Source organism: Pleurodeles waltl, chromosome 4_1 (assembly GCF_031143425.1).
Source record: "Pleurodeles waltl isolate 20211129_DDA chromosome 4_1, aPleWal1.hap1.20221129, whole genome shotgun sequence".
Taxonomy (NCBI): Eukaryota; Metazoa; Chordata; class Amphibia; order Caudata; family Salamandridae; genus Pleurodeles; species Pleurodeles waltl.
In genome coordinates, this window is record NC_090442.1 from 857839859 (window position 1) to 857861924 (window position 22066).

General features: G+C 46.1%; 1 protein-coding gene across 2 annotated transcripts in view; it reads left to right on the top strand.

Moving 5' to 3' along the window:
* Nucleotides 1-22066, top strand: part of CEP290 (centrosomal protein 290) — a 1276764-nt gene that overhangs the window by 1169327 nt on the left and 85371 nt on the right. For both annotated transcript variants that reach the window (XM_069229617.1, XM_069229618.1), the window contains one exon: nucleotides 15350-15423. In XM_069229617.1, coding sequence (XP_069085718.1) covers nucleotides 15350-15423 — 74 coding nt within the window. The remainder of the gene's footprint in view (nucleotides 1-15349; nucleotides 15424-22066) is intronic.

Consider the following 22066-nt stretch of genomic DNA (forward strand, 5'->3'; position numbering starts at 1 on the left):
CACATATGCCACCATCCTTTCGGAGGATCATCTGGTGCTTCTCCACCAGGAAGTCACGGCTCTCTTGGCCAAGGGAGCTATAGAAAGGGTCCCTGTGCCAGTAGTAGGTCTTGGTTGTTATTCCCACTACTTCCTGATACCAAAGAAGGACACAGGCTTGCGCCCTATCCTAGGTCTTCGGGACCTGAACTACTTCCTCAAGAAGGAGAAGTTAAAAATGCTCACCCTGGCTCAGGTTCTGTCTGCCTTAGACCCAGAAGACTGGATGTTAGCGTTGGACTTGCAGGATGCTTATTTCCACCTCCCCATCCTGCTTGCCCACAGACGTTACCTACGATTTGTGGTAGGTGACGAGCACTTTCAGTTTACCGTGCTCCCTTTCGGCCTTACCAGTGCCCCTTGGGTGTTCACGAAAGTGATGGCGGTGGTTGCAGCTCATCTGCGCAGGTTAGGGGTCTCAGTCTTCCCCTACCTAGACGACTGGCTGTTGAAGGCACCTTCACCCCAGACAGTGGTCTCACACCACCAGACTACGGCAAACCTCCTGCACCAGCTGGGGTTCACTATCATTGTGCTGAAGTCACACCTGACTCCCTCTCAGATGCTCCCTTTCATTGGGTCAGTTCTGGGCACAGTGCGGTTTCGGGCTTAACCTCCCCAAAAGCGAGTCCAAGACATTCAGACTATGATTCCGATCTTTCAGCCTTGGTCATGGGTTTTGGTGAGACAGACTCTGAGGCTGCTGGGCCTCTTGGCCTCCTGCATCCTGCTAGTAGCACATGCCAGGTGGCATATGCGGGCTCTGCAGTGGGACTTGAAGTTCCAGTGGGCGCAGCATCAGGGGAATCTCTCCGACATGGTCCAGATCTCTGAGGGGACTGCGACAGACCTGCAGTGGTGGCTTTCGAATCCCAATTGGGTCAATGGCAGATCCCTCTCCCTTCCCCAACCAGATCTCTCAATAGTGACAGATGCGTCACTTCTGAGTTGGGGCGGCCACATGGGAGAGGCGGAGATCAGAGGCCTCTGATCTCGGGCAGAGTCGGAACTCCACATCAACATGCTGGAGCTCCAAGCGATCAGACTTGCATTGAGAGCATTCCTTCCCTCTCTCAAAGGGAAAGTGGTGTAGGTGTTCACAGGCAACACTACCGCCATGTGGTACTCCAACAAACAGGGCGGGGAGGGTCCTGGACCCTATGTCAGGAGGCACTACGCCTCTGGACATGGTTGGAACATTAGGGCATTACCCTGATGGTTCAACATCTGGCGGGCTCTCTCAATGCCAGAGCAGACAAACTCAGCCGCCGACGCACTGTCGATCACGAATGGCGTCTCCATCCGGAGGTGGCGCAAGGTCTTTTTCTCAAGTAGGGAGAGCCTTGGTTAGATCTGTTCGCCTCCGCAGAGAACACGCAATGTCAGCTATTTTGCGCGTTGGAGTTTCCAAGGCGGCACTCGCTCGGAGACGCTCTGCGTCTTGAGTGGAACTCCAGCCTCCTTTACGCCTTCCCGCCTATCCCTCTTCTACCCAGAGTTCTCAAGAAGATCAAGAGCGATCGGGCCCAAGTTATCTTGGTGGCTGTGGACTGGGCTCGAAGAGTGTGGTATCCCGAGCTACTGAGCATGTCAATCGATCCTCCACTCAGACTGCCTCTTCGGGGGAATCTTCTGTCGCAGCAGCAGGGGACGGTCCTCCACCTGAACCTGTCCAACCTCCGCCTTCATGCGTGGAGATTGAGCAGCAACAGTTGACGGCATTTGCCCTTCCACCAGAAGTCTGCAATATTATCTTGGCAGCCAGACGTCCCTCGACTAAAACGCCTGTTGTTGGAATAAATTTGTAGCATGCTGCACCAACAAATCTGTTGACTCCCTGTCTGCCCCTCTTTCAGAGGTTCTTCTATTCATTCTTTCCCTAGCCCAGCAGGGCTCTACATTGGGCACCCTTAAGGGGTATCTGTCTGCCATTTCCGCCTTTCTTAGGCTTCCTGATCAGCCCCTCTTGTGAGGAGGTTCTTAAAGGGGCTCACCCACTCATTTTCTCCCACTCCCATCATTATGCCTCAGTGGGATCTTAATCTTGTGCTTACTTTCTTGATGTGTACTCCCTTTGAGCCAATGCATAATTGTCCCTTACGGCTCCTCACATTCAAAACTGTCTTTCTTATCGCCATCACTTCTGCTCGCAGGGTGAGTGAGCTTCAGGCCCTTTCTCCAAAGCCCCTGTACTTGTCCGTCCACCCGACAAAGTGGTGTTACACACTAGAGCTTCCTTCCTTCCTAATGTGGTTACACCGTTTCATGTAGGGCAGTCCATCACTTTCCCTACCTTCTACGCACCCCCACATCCTTCCCATGAGGAGGAGAGACTCCACCGTCTGGACCCAAAAAGAGCGTTGGCGTTCTATCTAAATCGTACTAAAGACTTCCGTGTGGACGATCAACTTGTTGGCTATGTGGGTGCGAAGAAAGGGAAGGTGGTGCAGAATCGTACCATCTCTTGGTGGGTGCTTCTTTGCATCAAAATGTGCTATGCTTTGGCGAAAAAGCAACCTCCTGACGGCTTGTGGGCTCATTCTACGAGGGCCACTGCTGCATCCACTGTGTTAGCACACGGAGTTCCAATCCTGGATATCTGTCAGGCAGCTACGTGGGCGTCTCTGCACATGTTTGCTAAGCATTACTGCCTGGACAGTCAGGTCCGTCGGGACGGCTACTTTGGTCATTTGGTCCTGCAGGACTTTCTAGTATGATCTTAGTTCGCAGCCCACCACCGAGGATGGCATTGCTTGGGTATCTAGTCTAAGGTAAGGAATCTGCAACTAGAAGTCTCTATCAGATGTACACGTTACTTACCTTAGGTAATGAAATATCTGGTAGAGACATATTCTAGTTGCAGATCCCTTACCGCCCACCCATCCTCCCCACGTGCGAACTGATTTCTAGGGACAGGGATTCCACCCTTTCAGTTCCTTAGCTCTGGTGCACCAATATCAGTGTTCTTAGCCGCTCTGGCGTGGAAAGTCGTTAAAGAAACTGACGTCACTGCGCGAGGGCAGCGTCGATGTACTACTCCCGATGTCATCCCAGCGGCTACGACGCCTAGGACACCTGAACAGATATCCATTGATCCTGATAGCAGTCTTGCAGTAATAAAGTTCAGATATCCACAGTGTACCCTCAACTAGACCTGCCAGGCGCATACCACCTCATCTGTGTAAAAGAAGGCGATGAGTGGAAAACAGACTTCTGAACTAAATTTAGGTTATTTGAGTACACAGTCATCCTTTTTGGGTTATGTAATGGCCCGCAGCATTCCAGTGTTTTAAAACAACGTTTTGTAAGACCTACTGGACTTTTGTGTAGTTGTATACATCAATGACATCCTCACTTATTCTTAAAGCATGTCTGAACACATAGAGCATGTCATGAAGGTGCTACAACAGCTTCAAGAAAAAAACCTTTTTGTAAAACTAGATACATGTACGTTTCACACTCAATCTGTTGAATTTCTGGGATATTTTCTAACTCTGGAAGGTGTTACCATTGATCAGAAAAAGGTGCAGGTGTTAGTGGATTGACGAGCACCAACCTCAGTCAAAAAGTTGCAAAGTTTCTTGGGATTTGCAAATTTTTTTAGACGCTTTATCACACATTTCTCAGACATAGTAAGCCTTATTACCAGACTTTTATGCAAAAAGATGACTTTTTGTCTGGTCCCAGGAGGCCAATGATGCATTCAAATTACTCAAAGAGAAATTCACCACACATCCAGTGCTCAGGCATCCATATCTAACTTATCATACTTTGTAGAGGCAGGCACCTCCCAGATTGCCATAGGAGTTATTTTGTCGCAACACAACATCACCACAGGACATATGCATCCAGTAGCATTATTTTCTAAACAGTTGTTGCCAATCTGAAAAGAAGTATAGGGTTGCTGAAAGAGAACTGTTGGCAAATAAATTACGCTTACAGGGATGGCAGAAATACCTCTTAGGTACTCAACATACCATTGCAATATATACTGATCATAAGAATCTCCAGTTTTTGCAACCATTAACAGCTTTGACCCCTAGACAAGGAAGGTGATTGTCGTTCTTTCGCAAATACAATTCTATAATTACTTATTGTCCAGGCATGCAACAGACTAAGGCGGACCTGCTACCTAGGTGGGGTTACTCAAATCAGATTTCTCAGGAACAGGCACCACAGAACATAAAAGCGCCTGACTACATAGTAGGTCTTTGCGAACAAGAGTAATTTTTGAACAGGATTAGACAAAGCCTGAGCCAGAAGGACTTAGATTTTTGGGTAACTGATAAGGATAACCACGTCCATAAGAATCTCCTGTATCACGGTACCACTTAATTTGTTCCCACTAAGGAATTAAGACAAGAATCACTAACTTGTTGTCACAATACTTTTCTCGCTGGTTGTAAGGAAATGCCTCCTTGGCATGGTTACCCCCTGACTTTTTGCTTTTGCTGATGCCAAGTTATGATTTGAAAGTGTGCTGGGACCTGCTAATCAGGCCCCAGCACCAGTGTTCTTTCCCTAAAACTGTACCTTTGTCTCCACAATTGGCACAACCCTGGCACCCAGGTAAGTCCCTTGTAACTGGTACCCCTGGTACCAAGGGCCCTGATGCCAGGGGAAATCTCTAAGGGCTGCAGCATGTCTTATGCCACCCAGGGGACACCTCACTCAGCACATACACACTGCTTGCCAGCTTGTGTGTGCTGGTGGGGAGAAAATGACTAAGTCGACATGGCACTCCCCTCAGAGTGCCATGCCAACCTCACACTGCCTGTGGCATAGATAAGTCACCCCTCTAGCAGGCCTTACAGCCCTAAGGCAGGGTGCACTATACCACAGGTGAGGGCATATGTGCATGAGCACTATGCACTAACAGTGTCTAAGCAAAACCTTAGACATTGTAAGTGCAGGGTAGCCATAAGAGTATATGGTCTGGGAGTCTGTCAAACACGAACTCCACACCACCATAATGGCTACACTGAAAACTGTGAAGTTTGGTATCAAACTTCTCAGCACAATAAATGCACACTGATGCCAGTGTACATTTTATTGTGAAATACACCCAGAGGGCATCTTAGAGATGCCGCCTGAAAACATACCCGACTTCCAGTTTGGGCTGACTAGTTTTTGCCAGCCTGCCACACACCAGACATGTTGCTGGCCACATGGGGAGAGTGCCTTTGTCACTCTGAGGCCAGGAATAAAGCCTGTACTGGGCGGAGGTGCTTCTCACCTCCCCCTGCAGGAACTGTAACACCTGGCGGTGAGCCTCAAAGGCTCACCCCCTTTGTTACAACGCCACAGGGCATCCCAGCTAGTGGAGATGCCCGCACCTCCGGCCACTGCCCCCACTTTTGGCGGCAAGGCTGGAGGAGATAATGAGGAAAACAAGGAGGAGTCACTCCCCAGTCAGGACAGCCCCTAAGGTGTCCTGAGCTTAGGTGACTCTTACTTTTAGAAATCCTCCATCTTGCAGATGGAGGATTCCCCCAATAGGATTAGGGATGTGACCCCCTCCCCATAGGGGAGAGGCCCAAAAAGGGTGTAGCCACCCTCAAGGACAGTAGCCGTTGGCTACTGCCTCCCAAACCTAAACACACCCCTAAATTGAGTATTTAGGGGCTCCCAGAACCGAGGAAGATAGATTCCTGCAACCTAAAGAAGAAGAAGAACTGCTGACCTGAAGCCCTGCAGTGAAGACGGAGACGACAACTGATTTGGCCCCAGCCCCACCGGCCTGTCTCCCTACTTCAAAGAAAACTGCAACAGCGATGCATCCATCAGGGACCAGCGACCTCTGAAGCCTCAGAGGACTACCCTGCATCTAAAGGACCAAGACGCTCCCGAGAACAGCGGCCCTGTTCAAGAAACTGCAACTTTTTGAAACAAAGAAGCAACTTTTAAAGACCACACGATTACCCTCCGGAAGCATGAGACTTTCCACTCTGCACCTGACGCCCCTGGCTCGACCTGTGGAAAACCAACACTACAGGGAGGACTCCCCGGTGACTGCGAGCCCGTGAGTAGCCAGAGTTGACCCTTCTGAGCCCCCTCAGCAACGCCTGCAGAGGAAATCCAGAGGCTCCCCCTGACCGCAACTGCCTGCTTCAAGGAACGCGACCCCTGGAAACCACACTGCACCCGCAATCCCCAGGACCTGAAGGAACCGAACTCCAGTGCAGGATCGACCCCCAGGCGACCCGCTACCTAGCCCAGGTGGCGGCTACCCCGAGGAGCCTCCCGGTGCCTGCCTGCATCGTTGATGAGACCCCCGGGTCTCCCCATTGATTCCTATTGAAAACCCGACGCCTGTTTTGCATTCTGCACCCGGCCGCCCCTGTGCCGCTGAGGGTGTACTTTCTGTGCCTGCTTGTGTTCCCCCCGGTGCCCTACAAAATCCCCCTGGTCTGCCCTCTGAAGGTGCGGGTACTTACCTGCTGGCAGACTGGAACCGGGCACCCCTATTTCCATTGAAGTCTATGTTTTTTGGGCACCACTTTGACATCAGCACCTGACCGGCCCTGAGCTGCTGGTGTGGTAACTTTGGGGTTGCCTTGAACCCCCAAAGGTGGGCTACCTCGGACCCAACTTTGAACCCTGTAAGTGTTTTACTTACCTGCGAACTTAACATTTACTTACCTCCCCCAGGAACTGTTGATTTTTGCACTGTTCACTTTAAAAAAAGCTTATTGCCATTTTTGTCAAAACTGTACATGCTATTGTGATTATTCAAAGTTCCTAGAATACCTGAGTGAAGCACCTTTCATTTGAAGTATTACTTGTAAATCTTGAACCTGTGGTTCTTAAAATAAACTAAGAAAATATATTTTTCTATATAAAAACCTATTGGCCTGGAATTTGTCTTTGAGTGTGTGTTCCTCATTTATTGCCTGTGTGTGTACAACAAATGCTTAACACTACCCTCTGATAAGCCTACTGCTCGACCACACTACCACAAAATAGAGCATTAGAATTAACTCTTTTTGCCACTATCTTACCTCTAAGGGGAACCGTTGGACTCTGTGCACACTATTTCTTACTTTGAAATCGTATATACAGAGCCAACATCCTACATTGGTGGATCAGCGGTGGGGTACAAGAATTTGCATTTGCTGGACTACTCACCTGATCACATGACTAAAATTCCAAAAATTTTCATTAGAAACTGATTTTTGACATTTTAGCTATTTTTCGAAATCTTTAAAAGTCCTGCTAGGGCCTTGTGTTAATCCCTGTTAGCATTTCTTTTAGAGTTTAAAAGTTTTGTAAAAGTTTGGATTAGGTTCTAGAGATAGTTTTAGATTCTTAAAAAGTATCCCAACTTTAAGAGAAATAATGTCTGCTGCAGAAGAGACAGTGGTGGAGCTCAACCTCACACCTTACCTGCATCTTAGGATGTCAGAGTTAAGGACTCTCTGCAAAATCAAGAAAATAAAAACTGGATCAAACCCTACCAAAGTACAGCTCCAGGAGCTCTTGGCAGAGTTTGCTAGAGATAACCCCTCTGAAGATACCCTTATAGAGGATGATGCTAGTGAAGTGGAGGACAATCTCCTCGCTCCACTCCTAGTTAGGACGAACAGGGTTCCTCCAACCCTGACTCCACAAGTGATAGTGAGAGATGTTGGTAAAACCACATGGGCGTCCAACAGCTCTGTAAGCATTGAGTGCAGCCTCAATGAAGATGACCTCCTGTTAGCCAGGAAGGCCAAAAGATTGGTTTTGGAGAGACAGCTCCTAGCCACAGAAAGGGAAAGACAAGAGATGCGCTTAGCTCCCATCAATGGTGGCAGCAACTTAAATAGGGTCAGAGAGAATACTGACAAGCTAAAAATCCCCAAAGGGATTGTAACAAAATATGAAGATGTTGATGACATCACCAAATGGTTCACAGCTTTTGAGAGGGCTTGTGCAACCAGAAAAGTAAATAAATCTCACTGGGGTGCTCTCCTTTGGGAAATGTTCACCGGAAAGTGTAGGAATAGACTCCTCACAGTCTCTGGAAAAGATGCAGAATCCTATGACTTCATGAAGGCTACCCTGATTGAGGGCTTTGGATTCTCAACTGAGGAGTACAGGAATAGGTTCAGGGGGGCTCAAAAATCATCGAGTCAGACCTGGGTTGATTTTGTTGACTTTTCAGTCAAAACACTGGATGGTTGGATTAATGGCAGTGGTGTAAATGATTATGATGGGCTGTACAATCTGTTTATGAAAGAATACCTTTTAAGTAATTGTTTCAATGATAAACTGCATCAGCATCTGGTAGACCTAGGTCCAGTTTCTCCCCAAGAATTGGGAAAGAAGGCAGACCATTGGGTCAAGACTAGGGTGACCAAAACTTCCACAGGGGGTGACCAAAAGAAAAGGGTCACAAAGACTCCCCAGGGGAAGAGTGTTGAGACATCCAAGGGTAAAAGTAGAGTCTTCTACAGGGCCCCAAAAACCTGCTCAGGAGGGAGGGTCCAAAGCCTCTTCACAATCCAATTTTGGGTACAAGGATAAAAACTTTGATCCCAAAAAGGCCTGGTGTCGTAGCTGTAATCAGCAAGGACACCAAACTGGAGACAAGACCTGTCCCAAGAAAGGTTCCACTTCCACTACTACTCCAGTTAGCACTGGAATAGCCAGTTTCCAGGTGGGATCAACAGTATGCCCAGAGCAAATCAGCCTGTTGCTTTCATTAGCAGGAGGTTACTCCCCAGGGAGCAGCGTTGGTGTGCCATTGAGAGGGTGGCCTTTGCTGAGGTTTGGTCCCTGAAGAAGCTGAGGCCATACCTCTTTGGTACTCACTTTGTAGTTCAAACTGACCACAGACCTCTCAGATGGCTAATGCAAATGAAAGGTGAAAATCCTAAACTGTTGAGGTGGTCCATCTCCCTACAGGGAATGGACTTTATAGTGTAACACAGACCTGGGACTGCCCATGCCAATGCAGATGGCCTTTCCAGGTTCTTCCACTTAGAAATTGAAGACTCTCTTGGGAAAGGTCAGTCTCTTCCTCTCTCGTTTGGGGGGAGGTTGTGTAAGGAAATGCCTCCTTGGCATGGTTACCCCGTGGCATTTTGCCTTTGCTGATGCCAAGGTATGATTTGAAAGTGTGCTGGGACCTGCTAACCAGGCCCCAGCACCAGTGTTCTTTCCCTAAAACTGTACCTTTGTCTCCACAATTGGCACAACCCTGGCACCCAGGTAAGTCCCTTGTAACTGGTACCCCTGGTACCAAGGGCCCTGATGCCAGGGGAAATCTCTAAGGGCTGCAGCATGTCTTATGCCACCCAGGGGACCCCTCACTCAGCACATACACACTGCTTGCCAGCTTGTGTGTGCTGGTGGGGAGAAAATGACTAAGTCGACATGGCACTCCCCTCAGAGTGCCATGCCAACCTCACACTGCCTGTGACATAGGTAAGTCACCCTTCTAGCAGGCCTTACAGCCCTAAGGCAGGGTGCACTATACCACAGGTGAGGGCATATGTGCATGAGCACCATGCCCCTACAGTGTCTAAGCAAAACCTTAGACATTGTAAGTGCAGGGTAGCCATAAGAGTATATGGTCTGGAAGTTTGTCAAACACGAACTCCACAGCACCGTAATGGCTACACTGAAAACTGTGAAGTTTGGTATCAAACGTCTCAGCACAATAAATGCACACTGATGCCAGTGTACATTTTATTGTGAAATACACCCAGAGGGCATCTTGGAGATGCCCCCTAAAAACATACCCGACTTCCAGTGTGGGCTGACTAGTTTTTGCCAGCCTGCCACACACCAGACATGTTGCTGGCCACATGGGGAGAGTGCCTTTGTCACTCTGAGGCCAGGAACAAAGCCTGTACTGGGTGGAGGTGCTTCTCACCTCCCCCTGCAGGAACTGTAACACCTGGCGGTAAGCCTCAGAGGCTCATCCCCTTTGTTACAACGCCACAGGGCATCCCAGCTAGGGGAGATGCCCGCCCCTCCGGCCACTGCCCCCACTTTTGGCGGCAAGGCTGGAGGAGATAATGAGGAAAACAAGGAGGAATCACTCCCCAGTCAGGACAGCCCCTACGGTGTCCTGAGCTGAGGTGACTCTTACTTTTAGAAATCCTCCATCTTGCAGATGGAGGATTCCCCCAATAGGATTAGGGATGTGCCCTCCTCCCCATAGGGGAGAGGCCCAAAAAGGGTGTAGCCACTCTCAGGGCTAGTAGCCATTGGCTACTGCCCTCCCAGACCTAAACACACCCCTAAATTGAGTATTTAGGGGCTTCCAGAACCAAGGAAGATAGATTCCTGCAACCTAAAGAAGAGGAAGGACTGCTGACTGAAGGCCTGCAGTGAAGACGGAGACGACAACTGATTTGGCCCCAGCCCCAACCGCCTGTCTCCCTACTTTGAAGAAAACTGCTACAGCGACGCATCCAACAAGGACCAGCGACCTCTGAAGTCTCAGATGACTACCCTGCATCTAAAGGACCAAGAAGCTCCCGAAAACAGCGGCCCTGTTCAAGAAACGGCAACTTTTTGAAACAGAGAAGCAACTTTGAAAGACCATACGTTTTCCCGCCAGAAGCATGAGACTTTCCACTCTGCACCCGACGCCCCCGGCTCGACCTGCGGAAAATCAACACTACAGGGAGGACTCCCCGGCGACTGCGAGCCCGTGAGTAGCCAGAGTTGACCCCCCTGAGCCCACACAGCGACGCCTGCAGAGGAAATCCAGAGGCTCCCCCTGACCGCGACTGCCTGCTTCAAGGAACCCGACGCCTGGAAACTACACTGCACCTGCAGCCCCCAGGACCTGAAGGAACCGAACTCCAGTGCAGGAGCGACCCCCAGGCGACCCTCTACCTAGCCCAGATGGTGGCTACCCCGAGGAGCCCCCCCTGTGCCTGCCTGCATCGTTGAAGAGACCCTTAGGTCTCCCCATTGATTCCTATTGAAAACCCAATGCCTGTTTTGCACTCTGCACCCGCCCCCCCCTGTGCCGCTGAGGGTGTACTTTCTGTGCCTGCTTGTGTCCCCCCCCCCCCCCCGGTGCCCTACAAAACCCCCCTGGTCTGCCCTCCGAAGTCGCAGGTACTTACCTGCTGGCAGACTGGAACCGGGGCACCCCTATTTCCATTGAAGCATATGTGTTTTGGGCACCACTTCGACCTCTGCACCTGACCGGCCCTGAGCTACTGGTGTGGTAAATTTGGGGCTGCCTTGAACCCCCAACGGTGGGCTACCTTGGACCCAACTTTGAACCCTGTAAGTGTTTTACTTACCTGTGAGCTTAACAATTACTTACCTCCCCCAGGAACTGTTGATGTTTGCACTGTGTCCACTTTTAAAATAGCTTATTACCATTTTTGTCAAAACTGTACATGCTATTGTGATAATTAAAAGTTCCTAGAATACCTGAGTGAATTACCTTTCATTTAAAGTATTGTTTGTAAATCTTGAACCTGTGGTCCTTAAAATAAACTAAGAAAATATATTGTTCTATATAAAAACCTATTGGCCTGGAATTTGTCTTTGAGTGTGTGTTCCTCATTTATTGCCTGTGTGTGTACAACAAATGCTTAACACTACCCTCTGATAAGCCTACTGCTCGACCACACTACCACAAAATAGAGCATTAGAATTATCTCTTTTTGCCACTATCTTACCTCTAAGGGGAACCCTTGGACTCGTTGCACACTATTTCTTACTTTGAAATAGTATATACAGAGCCAACATCCTACACTGGTCATTCTGGAATTCACAATACCCTAGTTAATTGTCAGCGATGATTTTGGTGTCTGACACTGTCCAAGGATGTGAATGATTATGTGCTTGATTATGTCCAGACCTGACTCACACACTAAAGTTTAGGACGTTTGGTATCAAACTTCCCTGCACAATAACCCCACACTGATGCCAGTGTTGGATTTATTGGAAAATGCACCGAGAGGGCATCTTAGGGATGCCCCCTGTATTTAAGACACACTTCTAGTGCAGGACTGACTGGTCTGTGCTAACCTGCCACTTCCAGACAAGTTTCTGGCCACATGGGGCGAGATTCTTTGTGCTCTCTGTGGCCAGAATCAAAGCCTACACAGGGTGGAGGTGCTTCACACCTCCCCACTGCAGGAACTGTATTGCTTGACGGTGAGCCTCAAAGGCTCAGGCCTCTTGTTAGAGTGTCCCAGGGCACTCCAGCAAGTGGAGATTCCCGCCCCCGGACAAAGACCCACTTTTGGCAGTAAGTCTGGATGAAAAATTAGGTAAAACAAGGAGTGAAGAGTTCAGCTGAAGCCACCCCTAAGGTGTTCAGAGCTAAAGTGGCCCCCTCCTTTCAAAATCCTCCATCTTGGTTTGGAGGACAGGGACCAATAGGGTTATGTCTGTGTCCTCCTCCCAAAAGGGAGTGTACACTGGAAGGGTGCAGTCTCCCTCAGGGACAGTAGCCATTGCTAACTGCCCTCTGACCCCTGTAACACCCCTAAATCCAGGATTTCAGGGCTCCCCTGAACCTACCTCATCAGATTCATGGCGACCTCAAGAAGAAGAAAGAAGGACTGCTAAGCTGACCCCAGCAGAGAAGACTGAAGACACCAACTGACTTGGCCCCTCAGCCCTACAGGCCTTTCTCCAGCTTCTGAAGCTATGCAACCAAAAGGCAAGGCATCCTGCAGGACCAGCAACCTCTTAAAAGCTTCAAGAGGACTGCCTGAACCCCAGAGAACCAAAATCTCCCGTAGACAGCAGCCCTGTCCAGAAGGAAACACCAGTAAAGGGCTCCAGAACCGCCTCAAATCCGCTATTTCTGCCCACTTGCCACCCGATGCCCGTGTCGAGGTGGCTTATCCAAGTAGAACTGGTCCCCAGGCGATTCTGACCTCGTGTCCTCCCTGGGTTTAACCCCTCCTATCCCAACACAACAATGCCTGCAGCTTAAATACAGAGGTACGGAGGACCACCACCCCTCCCCCGACCGCAAGAGAACCAGATGAAGATACCCGACGTCCAAAGGTACCACTGCAACCGCAGCACCCTGGCCTTGGGAAATCCGACCTCCAGTCCAACGACGTCCAGCAGGTGGCCCCCCTCCTTGTCCAGCCTTTGGTTTTCCGAAACCGACCACCCTTGACCCATCCTGCAACATCTTCCGTGACCTCCGAAGTCCCCCTATTGGAAGCCATTATGAGTCCCAAGCTGTGTTTGCACTCTGCACCCAGCTGCCCCTGTGCCGCTGAGTCTGTGTGTTTGATGCTGACTTGTAGCCCCCCCGTTGCTCCTCTAAACCTTCCAGGTCTGCTCTCCGAAGATGCGGGTACTTACTTGCAAGCATGCCTGATTCCGAGTGCAACCATGTTAAATCTAGATTGACTTTGACCTCTGCACCCGGCCTTCCCCGCGTTGCTGGTGGTGGGTGTTTGGGTTAACTTGAACCCCAACTGTGGACAGCCTAACCCCCCAGAGGCTGAAACTGTAAGTCTTGTACTTACCTCTAAATTGTGCTAACATTTCTTCCCCCTTAAAACTGTTTCTGAAAATTGCAGTGTCAACTTTAAAAACAGATATTTACTATTGATTTGAAAACTGTGTAACTTGCCAAATTGAAACAAAGTGGTTTTGATACATATGTTGAATACTTATTTGCAAATGTACTTTCCTGCGAACTTGTGGTTCTAGAAATAAAGTAACAAAATATATTTTTGCTATATAAAAACAATTGGTCTGCAGTTAGTCATTGAGTGTGTGCTTCCTTTATTGCTTGTGTGTATACAACAAATGCTTTGCTCTACGCTCTGATAAGTCTAACTGCTTGACCACACTACCACAAAATAAAGCATTAGTAATATTTACTTGAGCCTCTTTTACGTTTCTGAGAAACCCATGGACTCTGTGCACATGATATCTCATTTTGATATAGTATATAGAGAGGCAGCTTCCTACGTCTGCCTCTACTGGGTTGATTTTTATTGTTTTGATGTCAAATAATTATGGTAAGAGATTTTTTGTGTGTTGTATTTTTACTTTATTGCTGTGTGTGGACTGCTTAAACACTTTACACATTTCATCTATTAAGCCTGACCACTTTTGTGCCAAGCCACTCAAAAGTTAAGCAAATGTTAATTTAGTGAACTTTTTGTTTTACACCCTGATAAGGATTGTGGCTGCAGAGTAAGTAGGGTCTCACCCCTGTCAACCAACAGCCCAGTTTCTCACACCAAGCTCCCCCCTCAACCAAGAACCCTGTTTCTCAAACCAAGAGTGGACTCAGAGATGGCAGGGGTGGGTGGACGCTCTGAAGGACACTAGCGGAGCCCATATAGGTTGATTCCCAAAGATCACTATTTCAGTCTAGTTAGAATTCAATTTTAAAGAGTTGTTATTCATCTAGTTGGCGATAGCACATATGTTCATACTTTAAAGTTAGATTGGAGGTGTTCTGTTTTGCGATACAGTTGTCATATAATTTGGGTGTTGTTTGTGTGAGAGTAGAAATAGAGGCCATATGAATGAAACTAGCAGTAGGAGCTTCATAGATATTGAGTAAGGTCAGGCATAGAGGGAATCCTGTGACACCCTGCAAGTAATGTGCATGAAAACCAAATGGAAGAATGCTAAGGAGGCTGCTTGAAAACAGTCTTCTGAGAAAGAGGCTAGGCAGCTGAAAGTAAGACATTTTAGGCCATTGGCAGCGAAGTGACTTAGAAGAATAGCATGGGGCATCATGTCAAAACCTTCAGGCAAGTCTAATAGTAGCAGTGCATCTTTACCTCCCTCGTGTACTATCATCCAAATGTCATTGACAGTAGAAAGTAAGACATCACAGGCTGTCGGGTGTGCCAGACTATTGAAAGTTGAAACAAACCTTCTAGTGGGAATATGTGGCATGTCCTGGCATATGCGGAGATAGAGTATGTCAAAGGGCTTTTATATATATCCGAAAGGGCCTTTTTATCTTATGTGCAAATCAGTAGTATACCCATGTGTGACCTCTTTAAGAACAAGGCACACCAGTTGCTTTCCCATTTCGCGTAGCATCTTCTATCCTCAGCTAGTTCAGTATTACCCCAGCATGGGTGGATAGAATTTAGGGGAAACTGAAATTAATAAGATATGGAATCTAGGGTAAAAATTAGTGTCCACCAGAAACAAATATTACCAAATGTAAGTCACTTTTTTTAGTGTCCTTCAAATCATTTATTAAAGTGTGCAGTTGACTTATGCAAATGCTATACATTAAAGAAAATAAGTGTTTTATTTAACTCAATTGAAGTTATTTCTTGTTAAAAACAGTGTTGTTTTGTTGCTGCCTCTTATGTATTTATTTTCTTCTCCCAAAAAGATTGCATTGCTGAAGCACTTCCCTGAAGATGCAAAGACCGAGCAGGGCCTTGCAAGAGAGTTTCAACTTCTCAGGTAAGGAAACTACGTGCTACTTGACATTATCTGTTAGACCTGTAGCATTTGCATTGAGGCTTAAAGTTGATGGATCAGACTTAATTACTTATTTTCCACCCTTGCTTTACCTTTCTCGGTCCATGTCCATTTTCTGTTTTTACCCACAGTACACATTGATTTGTTTGCGATTAAAACCCTGCATTACTTGACTAATTTTCTTGCAACTAGTCAGGAATTCTGTGTTTGATATTCTTTAGCATATATAATATAATATAATGTTCAATGGCATGTGTAGCAGTAGATACACATGCTTTGCATCAGTCTGCCATCTAGTGTTTGGCTCGGAGTGTTACATGTTGTTTTTTCTTCGAAGAATATTTTTGAGTCACAAGATAGAGTGACACCGCCTCTCAGTGATAGTGCGTATGGGAATAGAGTCCTTTGTTAGATTATTTTCTCTCCGCCGACGAGTTCGGACGTGTTCCTTTTTGCTCCGGTGAATCTCGGTTCGGTATCCTCTGAACTTTATTTCCACCTTTCTATCAGCGTCAGAATAGTTTTTGATCGCATATTCTATACTTTAATAGCCATTCTGAATTTTATCGTCCGGATCAATTTATCGCCCTCAGGGGCGTCCACACACTTTATAGGCCTACTTCGACAACTGTAGTCCGAGAATGATAGGCTGATAGAACATACTCCGTTTCGGTTCTGTCCTCGGTGTCACTCTGGTTTCCCTACACAGATCAACAATTGGTGTGTAATTTGTGCCTGTCCCCAGAACACAAAGAAGAGACCTGCGATGCCTGTAAGTCTTTTCGAACAAAGAAGACCCTCCGGGACCGAAGAGTGCATCGGCTAGAAATGGTGTCAAAAGCAACAGACAACACTCCTGACATCTTTGGAGAAGTGCATGCGCAAGAAGAAATCGGACACCAGACAGCCTTCTCCATTGGATCAAGTTTTGGACGTCGAGAGTCAGGCCATCCCAGCAGCGCAGTACTTGAGGACAGCACCACCATCTCACCAAACAAAGACTTATATAAAGACTCCTAAATTGGTTGTTCGTCCTCCACTGCCCTCGGGCCTGGAAAGAGCCGAAAAATACACTTGGTTGCCCCATTGTCCAGTTCGGCAAGAAAATTAACAAAGACCAAAATGCCTTCAGCACAAACCAAACAGGCATTTTCATCCCAGTTTGTTTCGGGATCAAGCCGAAAATCGAGCACATCCACTTTGGACCAGAAGAAAATACTATCCACTGCGGAGCCGACATTTTCAGTTTGATTAAAACATTCGGTTTCGAAGTGTTTGAAGCCGAAAACTGTAGTGAGCAAATATTCTACAGTTCTCTCGGAGAAGTTATCTTCTATATAGCCTATCCTTGAAGTAATGGACACTAAACAGCGCAAAATTCATACACAAAAAGGTTCAGGAAGGACTATAGCTTATCCTCCTATTTCAGTTAAAAGGAGATTTACATTCCAAGAGACTTTGGACATTGTGCATCCCCCTAAAAAAGTCTTCAAAGAAAAGGACAAGGCTCCAGAACAACCTCCGCCGTCACCACTACATTCTCCTGTTCTTCCTTCTACTCCACCACTGCAACCACCATCACCTACATATTCTGTTCACCCACAGTTTTCTCCACAAGCATCATCATCACCTCATTGGTACGGTTTAAGTGATGTTCCACAAAATACAGACCCATGGGATCTATATGATTCAGATCCCATTTTACCCAATGACCCAGGCATATATCTAGCAAGGCCTTTTCCCCCTGAGGATACCACTGCATATACCCAAGTTATAGCTAGATCAGCAGCGTATGATAATCTGCAACTGCATACAGACCCAGTAGAAGAAGACTTTCTATTCAATACATAAACAAGTACACACACAGAGTCCCAGTTTCTGCCCATGCTTCCAGGCATGTTTAGACATGCTAATGACATATTTAGAGAACTTGTTAAAGCAGCAATTATTACACCAAGGCTGGATAAGAAATATAAAGCTGCACCCACAGATCCAACTTTTATAAAGACACAACTACCACCAGACTCCATAGTGGTAAGCATGGCATGAAAGCATGCTAATAGTCAATCCACAGAGGATAATCCTCCTCCAGGTAGGGAAAGTAAAAAAAAAAACTAGATGCAGCGGGCAAAAGAGTAGCTGCTCAAGCTGCTAATCTTTGGAGAATTGCAAATTCTCAAGCACTCCTGGCAAGGTAGGACAGGGCTCATTGGGACGATGGAAGGATTATTACAATATCTTCCACAAGAACACCAAAAAAGAGGACAGGACATAGTAGCAGAGGGACAAGCCATCTCCAATAATTTATTTAGATGTGCCATTGATGCAGCTGACACAGCAGCATGTAGGGTTAACACTAGTGTTATTATAAGAAGACATGCATGGTTAGGGTGTTCAGGATTTAAGCCAGAAATACAACAAGCAGTCTTGAACATGCCTTTTGATAAAGAGCATCTATTTGGCCCAGATGTAGATACCACCATAGAAAAATTATAAAAGGACTCTGAGACAGCTAAGGCTATGGGCGCCTTATTCACTACCCCCAGCAGCGGTACTTTTCAAAGGCTACAAATTAGAGGTGGGTTTAAAATATCGGCCATAGAGCCTTCTACCACTATAAAAAAAACAAGGAACACATTTCTATAATAGAGGTTCCTTTAGAGGATCATATAGAGGGACAAATAATGGATATGGAGGAAGAGGCAAAACATCTGCCTCTAGAGGATCTTCCTCTAACACAAAACAGTGACTTTCTACAAATCCCCACAGCACATACATCTCCTTTGGGAGGAAGACTGGCACATTTTGTTACCCACAATGGTATAACATCACCACAGACCAGTGGTTCTATTAATTATCCAACATGGTTATTGTCTAGAACTCATCTCCAAACATTCTTCCTCGTTTTCACAAACTTTCTCACAGCCATCCTGTTCTGTTTAAAGAAGAGATACAGTCCCTTCTTCTCAAAGGGGCTATAGAACAAGTTCCTTTATCTCAACAAGGGTTAGGGTTATATTCACTGTACTTCCTCATACCCAAGAAAAACGGTTCCTTAAGACAAATTCTCAATCTCAGGCCTCTCAAGCTATACATACTTTCAGAGCATTTCCACATGGTCATCCTGCAAGCTGTTATCCCTCTATTACATCATGGAGATTACATGACAGCATTAGAGCTCAAAGATGCTTATTTCCACATTCCCATACATCCAGCACACCACAAATATCTATGATTTGTCATTGCGGGAAAGCATTAGCAAATCAAAGTACTACCATTTGGGGTAACAAAAGCCCCAAGAGTATTCACTAAATGCTTGGCGATAGTAGCTTCAATTCTCAGAACACAACGCATACACGTTTTCCTATATCTGGACGATTGACTCATAAAAGCCAATACCATTCAAACATGCCAGCAACACTATCAGTGCCCGGTAAACCTTCTACATAGTTTGGAATTCACAATAAACTATCTCAAATCTCATCTTTAACCCTCACAAATACAGCCTTATCTGGAAGCAATACTGAACACTCAGTCAGCATTAGCATATCCAAACCCAGTAAAGATTCAAGCTTTTCAAAATATCCTTGCTTACACAGTAAAACTAGTGATGGAACTTTTGGGAATGATGGCCTCTTGCATTGCCATTGTTCCCCATGTAAGACTACACGTGTCCACTGCAACAGTGCCTTTCTAGTCAATGGTCTCAGTCGCAGTGCCATCTTCAGGATCTAGTGTTGTTGGACTCATCACTCTCTGCAATGGTGGAATCCCACCAACCTTTCAAAAGGGCAGCCCTTTCAGGACCTGTGCCTCAGTTCACTCTCACAACAGATGCATCACAGATAGGTTGGGGAGCTCACCTCAGCAACCTGACCATGCAAAAGAAATGGGATCCCATTCCAACAGACTTATCACATCAATTATTTGGAGTTGCTAGCAGTATTTCTAGCACTCAAGGCATTCCTTACACAGATCTCACAAAAAGTGGTGTTAGTCTGTACAGACAATATGACAACAATGTATTATCTGCAAAAACAGGGAGGGACACACTCATCTCAATTGTCCCTTCTAGCTCAGACAATTTGGAAGTGGGTGATACACAATCACATTCAATTACTGGCAGAATATCTCCCAGGAATGGGCAATCAGTTAGCGGACCTATACAGCATGACGCAGCAACAAGTCCACAAATGGGAGATTCACCCACATGTACTTCACCAATACTTTCACATATGGGTAACACCAGAAATAGATCTCTTCGCCACCGCAGAAAACTCAAAATGCCAAAACTTTGTTTCCAGATACCCACACCCTCAGTCCAACAGCAATGCTCTATAGATGAATTGGTCAGGGATATTTGCTTACACTTTTCTGCCTCTCCCACTCATTCCATCCCTGGTACGCAAATTGAACCAAACACCACTCACCATAATTCTTGTAGCCACCACATGAGCACGTCAGCCTTGGCACACAACACTGCTGGATGTGTCTGTGGTTCCACATCACAAACTTCCCAACAGACCAGTCCTTTTGACTCAAAAGGGAGGTCAAATCAGACATCCAAACCCCAAAACACTCAGGGGGTTATTACAACTTTGGAGGAGGTGTTAATCCGTCCCAAAAGTGACGGTAAAGTGACGGATATACCACCAGCCGTATTACGAGTCCATTATATCCTATGGAACTCGTAATACGGCTGGTGGTATATCCGTCACTTTACCGTCACTTTTGGGACGGATTAACACCTCCTCCAAAGTTGTAATAACCCCCTCAATCTTGCGAAATGGCTCCGGAAGTCATACAGGTTGGGTATTTACAACTTCCTTCTGAATCTATAGACATTCTTAAAGAAACATGCAGACCTACAACTACGCAGTGTTATGCTGCTAAATGGAAACGTTTTATATATTACTGTCAACCTAAAAAAGTTGATACGCTTAAAGCCTCAGCACAAGACATTGTGAGTTACTTGCTTCATTTACAAAAAGACAACTTAGCATACTCTTCTATTAGACTTCACTTATCAGCGATAGCTGCTTACCTCCAAAACAGACAACATATATCTTTGCTTAGAATTCCTGTTATTAAGGCATTTATGCAGTGGCCTAAAAGAGGTATTCCATGTAGAGTTCCTCCAGCTCCGGTATGGAACCTTAACATTGTACTTAATAGATTTATGGATCCACCATTTTATCCCATGCATTCCTGCTCTTTGCGATTTCTTTCTTGGAAAGTTGCTTTTTTGGTAGCTGTAACTTCATTTAGAAGAGTATGTGAAATACAAGCGTTCACTTTACAGAAACCATTTTTCTAAATACATGAAGATAAAATAGTTCTTATGACAAACCCTAAATCCCTATATAAAGTAGTTTCACCATTGCACACTAATCAATCAGTGGAGTTGCCGGTCTTTTTCCCAAAACCAGTCTCAGTTGCTTTAAAGAGTTCTCCATACACTGGATGTTAAAAGAGCTCTTATGTATTACATTGACAGGACAAAAAGTTTTAGAAAATGAAAACAACTTTTTGTAGCTTTTTTAATGCCTCACAAAGGTAGTCCAATTTCAAAGACTGGATTACCTAGATGGATAGTCAAGTGTATTCAAACTTGTTATCTTAAAGTTAAAAACAACTACCAACCACTCCTAAAGCACACCCTACCAGGAATAAAGGTGCTTATATGGCCTTTTAGGGAACATTCCAATAGCAGGTATTTGTAGAGCTGCTAATTGGTCTACACCACACACATTCACTAAACACTATTGTGTAGAAGTTCTAGCTCGTCAACAGGCAAATGTTGGTCAGGCAGTCCTTAGGAAACTTTTTCATGGCTAGCCACCACTCATTTGGACGGGAGTGCTTTAGAGTTTATGCAAAGCATGTGTATCTACAGCTAAACATGCCATTGAACAAAAAATTTTTTACTTACCCAGTAGACATCTGTTTGTGGTATGTAGTACTGTAGATTCCCATGTGCCCTCCCTCTCCACGGAAGCCTGTAGTCGTTGTACTACAACATATTGTAAATATGTATATACATTGCATGGACATCTCTTTTAATTTACTATATATATATATATATATATATATATATATATATATATATAAATAAATATATATATACACACGCACACACACTCTTTACTTCTCCCGCATGCAGGAAAACAATCTAACAAAGGACTCAATGCCCATGCGCACTATCACTGAGAGGAGGAGTGTAGGAAAGTGCCATATTACCCCCATTTTTACCTGTATGTCAGTATGTTTTTGCCTGTCTCACTGGGATCCTGCTGGTCAGGATCCCAGTGCTCATAGTTTATGGCCTAATGTGTGTGGTGTGTATAGTGTTTGACTGTGTTACTGGGGCTCTGCTAATCAGAACCTCACTGCTTATGCTCCCTCTGCTTTTAAATGTGTCACTATAGGCTAGTGACTTCATTTACCAATTTCAATTGGCACACTGGACCCCCCTTATAAGTCCCTAGTACAGAGGTCTTCAAACTGGGGGGTGGGCCCCCTTAGGGGGGCCTCAAGTGATCCCAGGGGGGGGCCCAGACTCTGGCCAAAATAAATATTATACAGATAACAGGCCTTTGTTTTAAGCAGAAGCATATTATTGCAG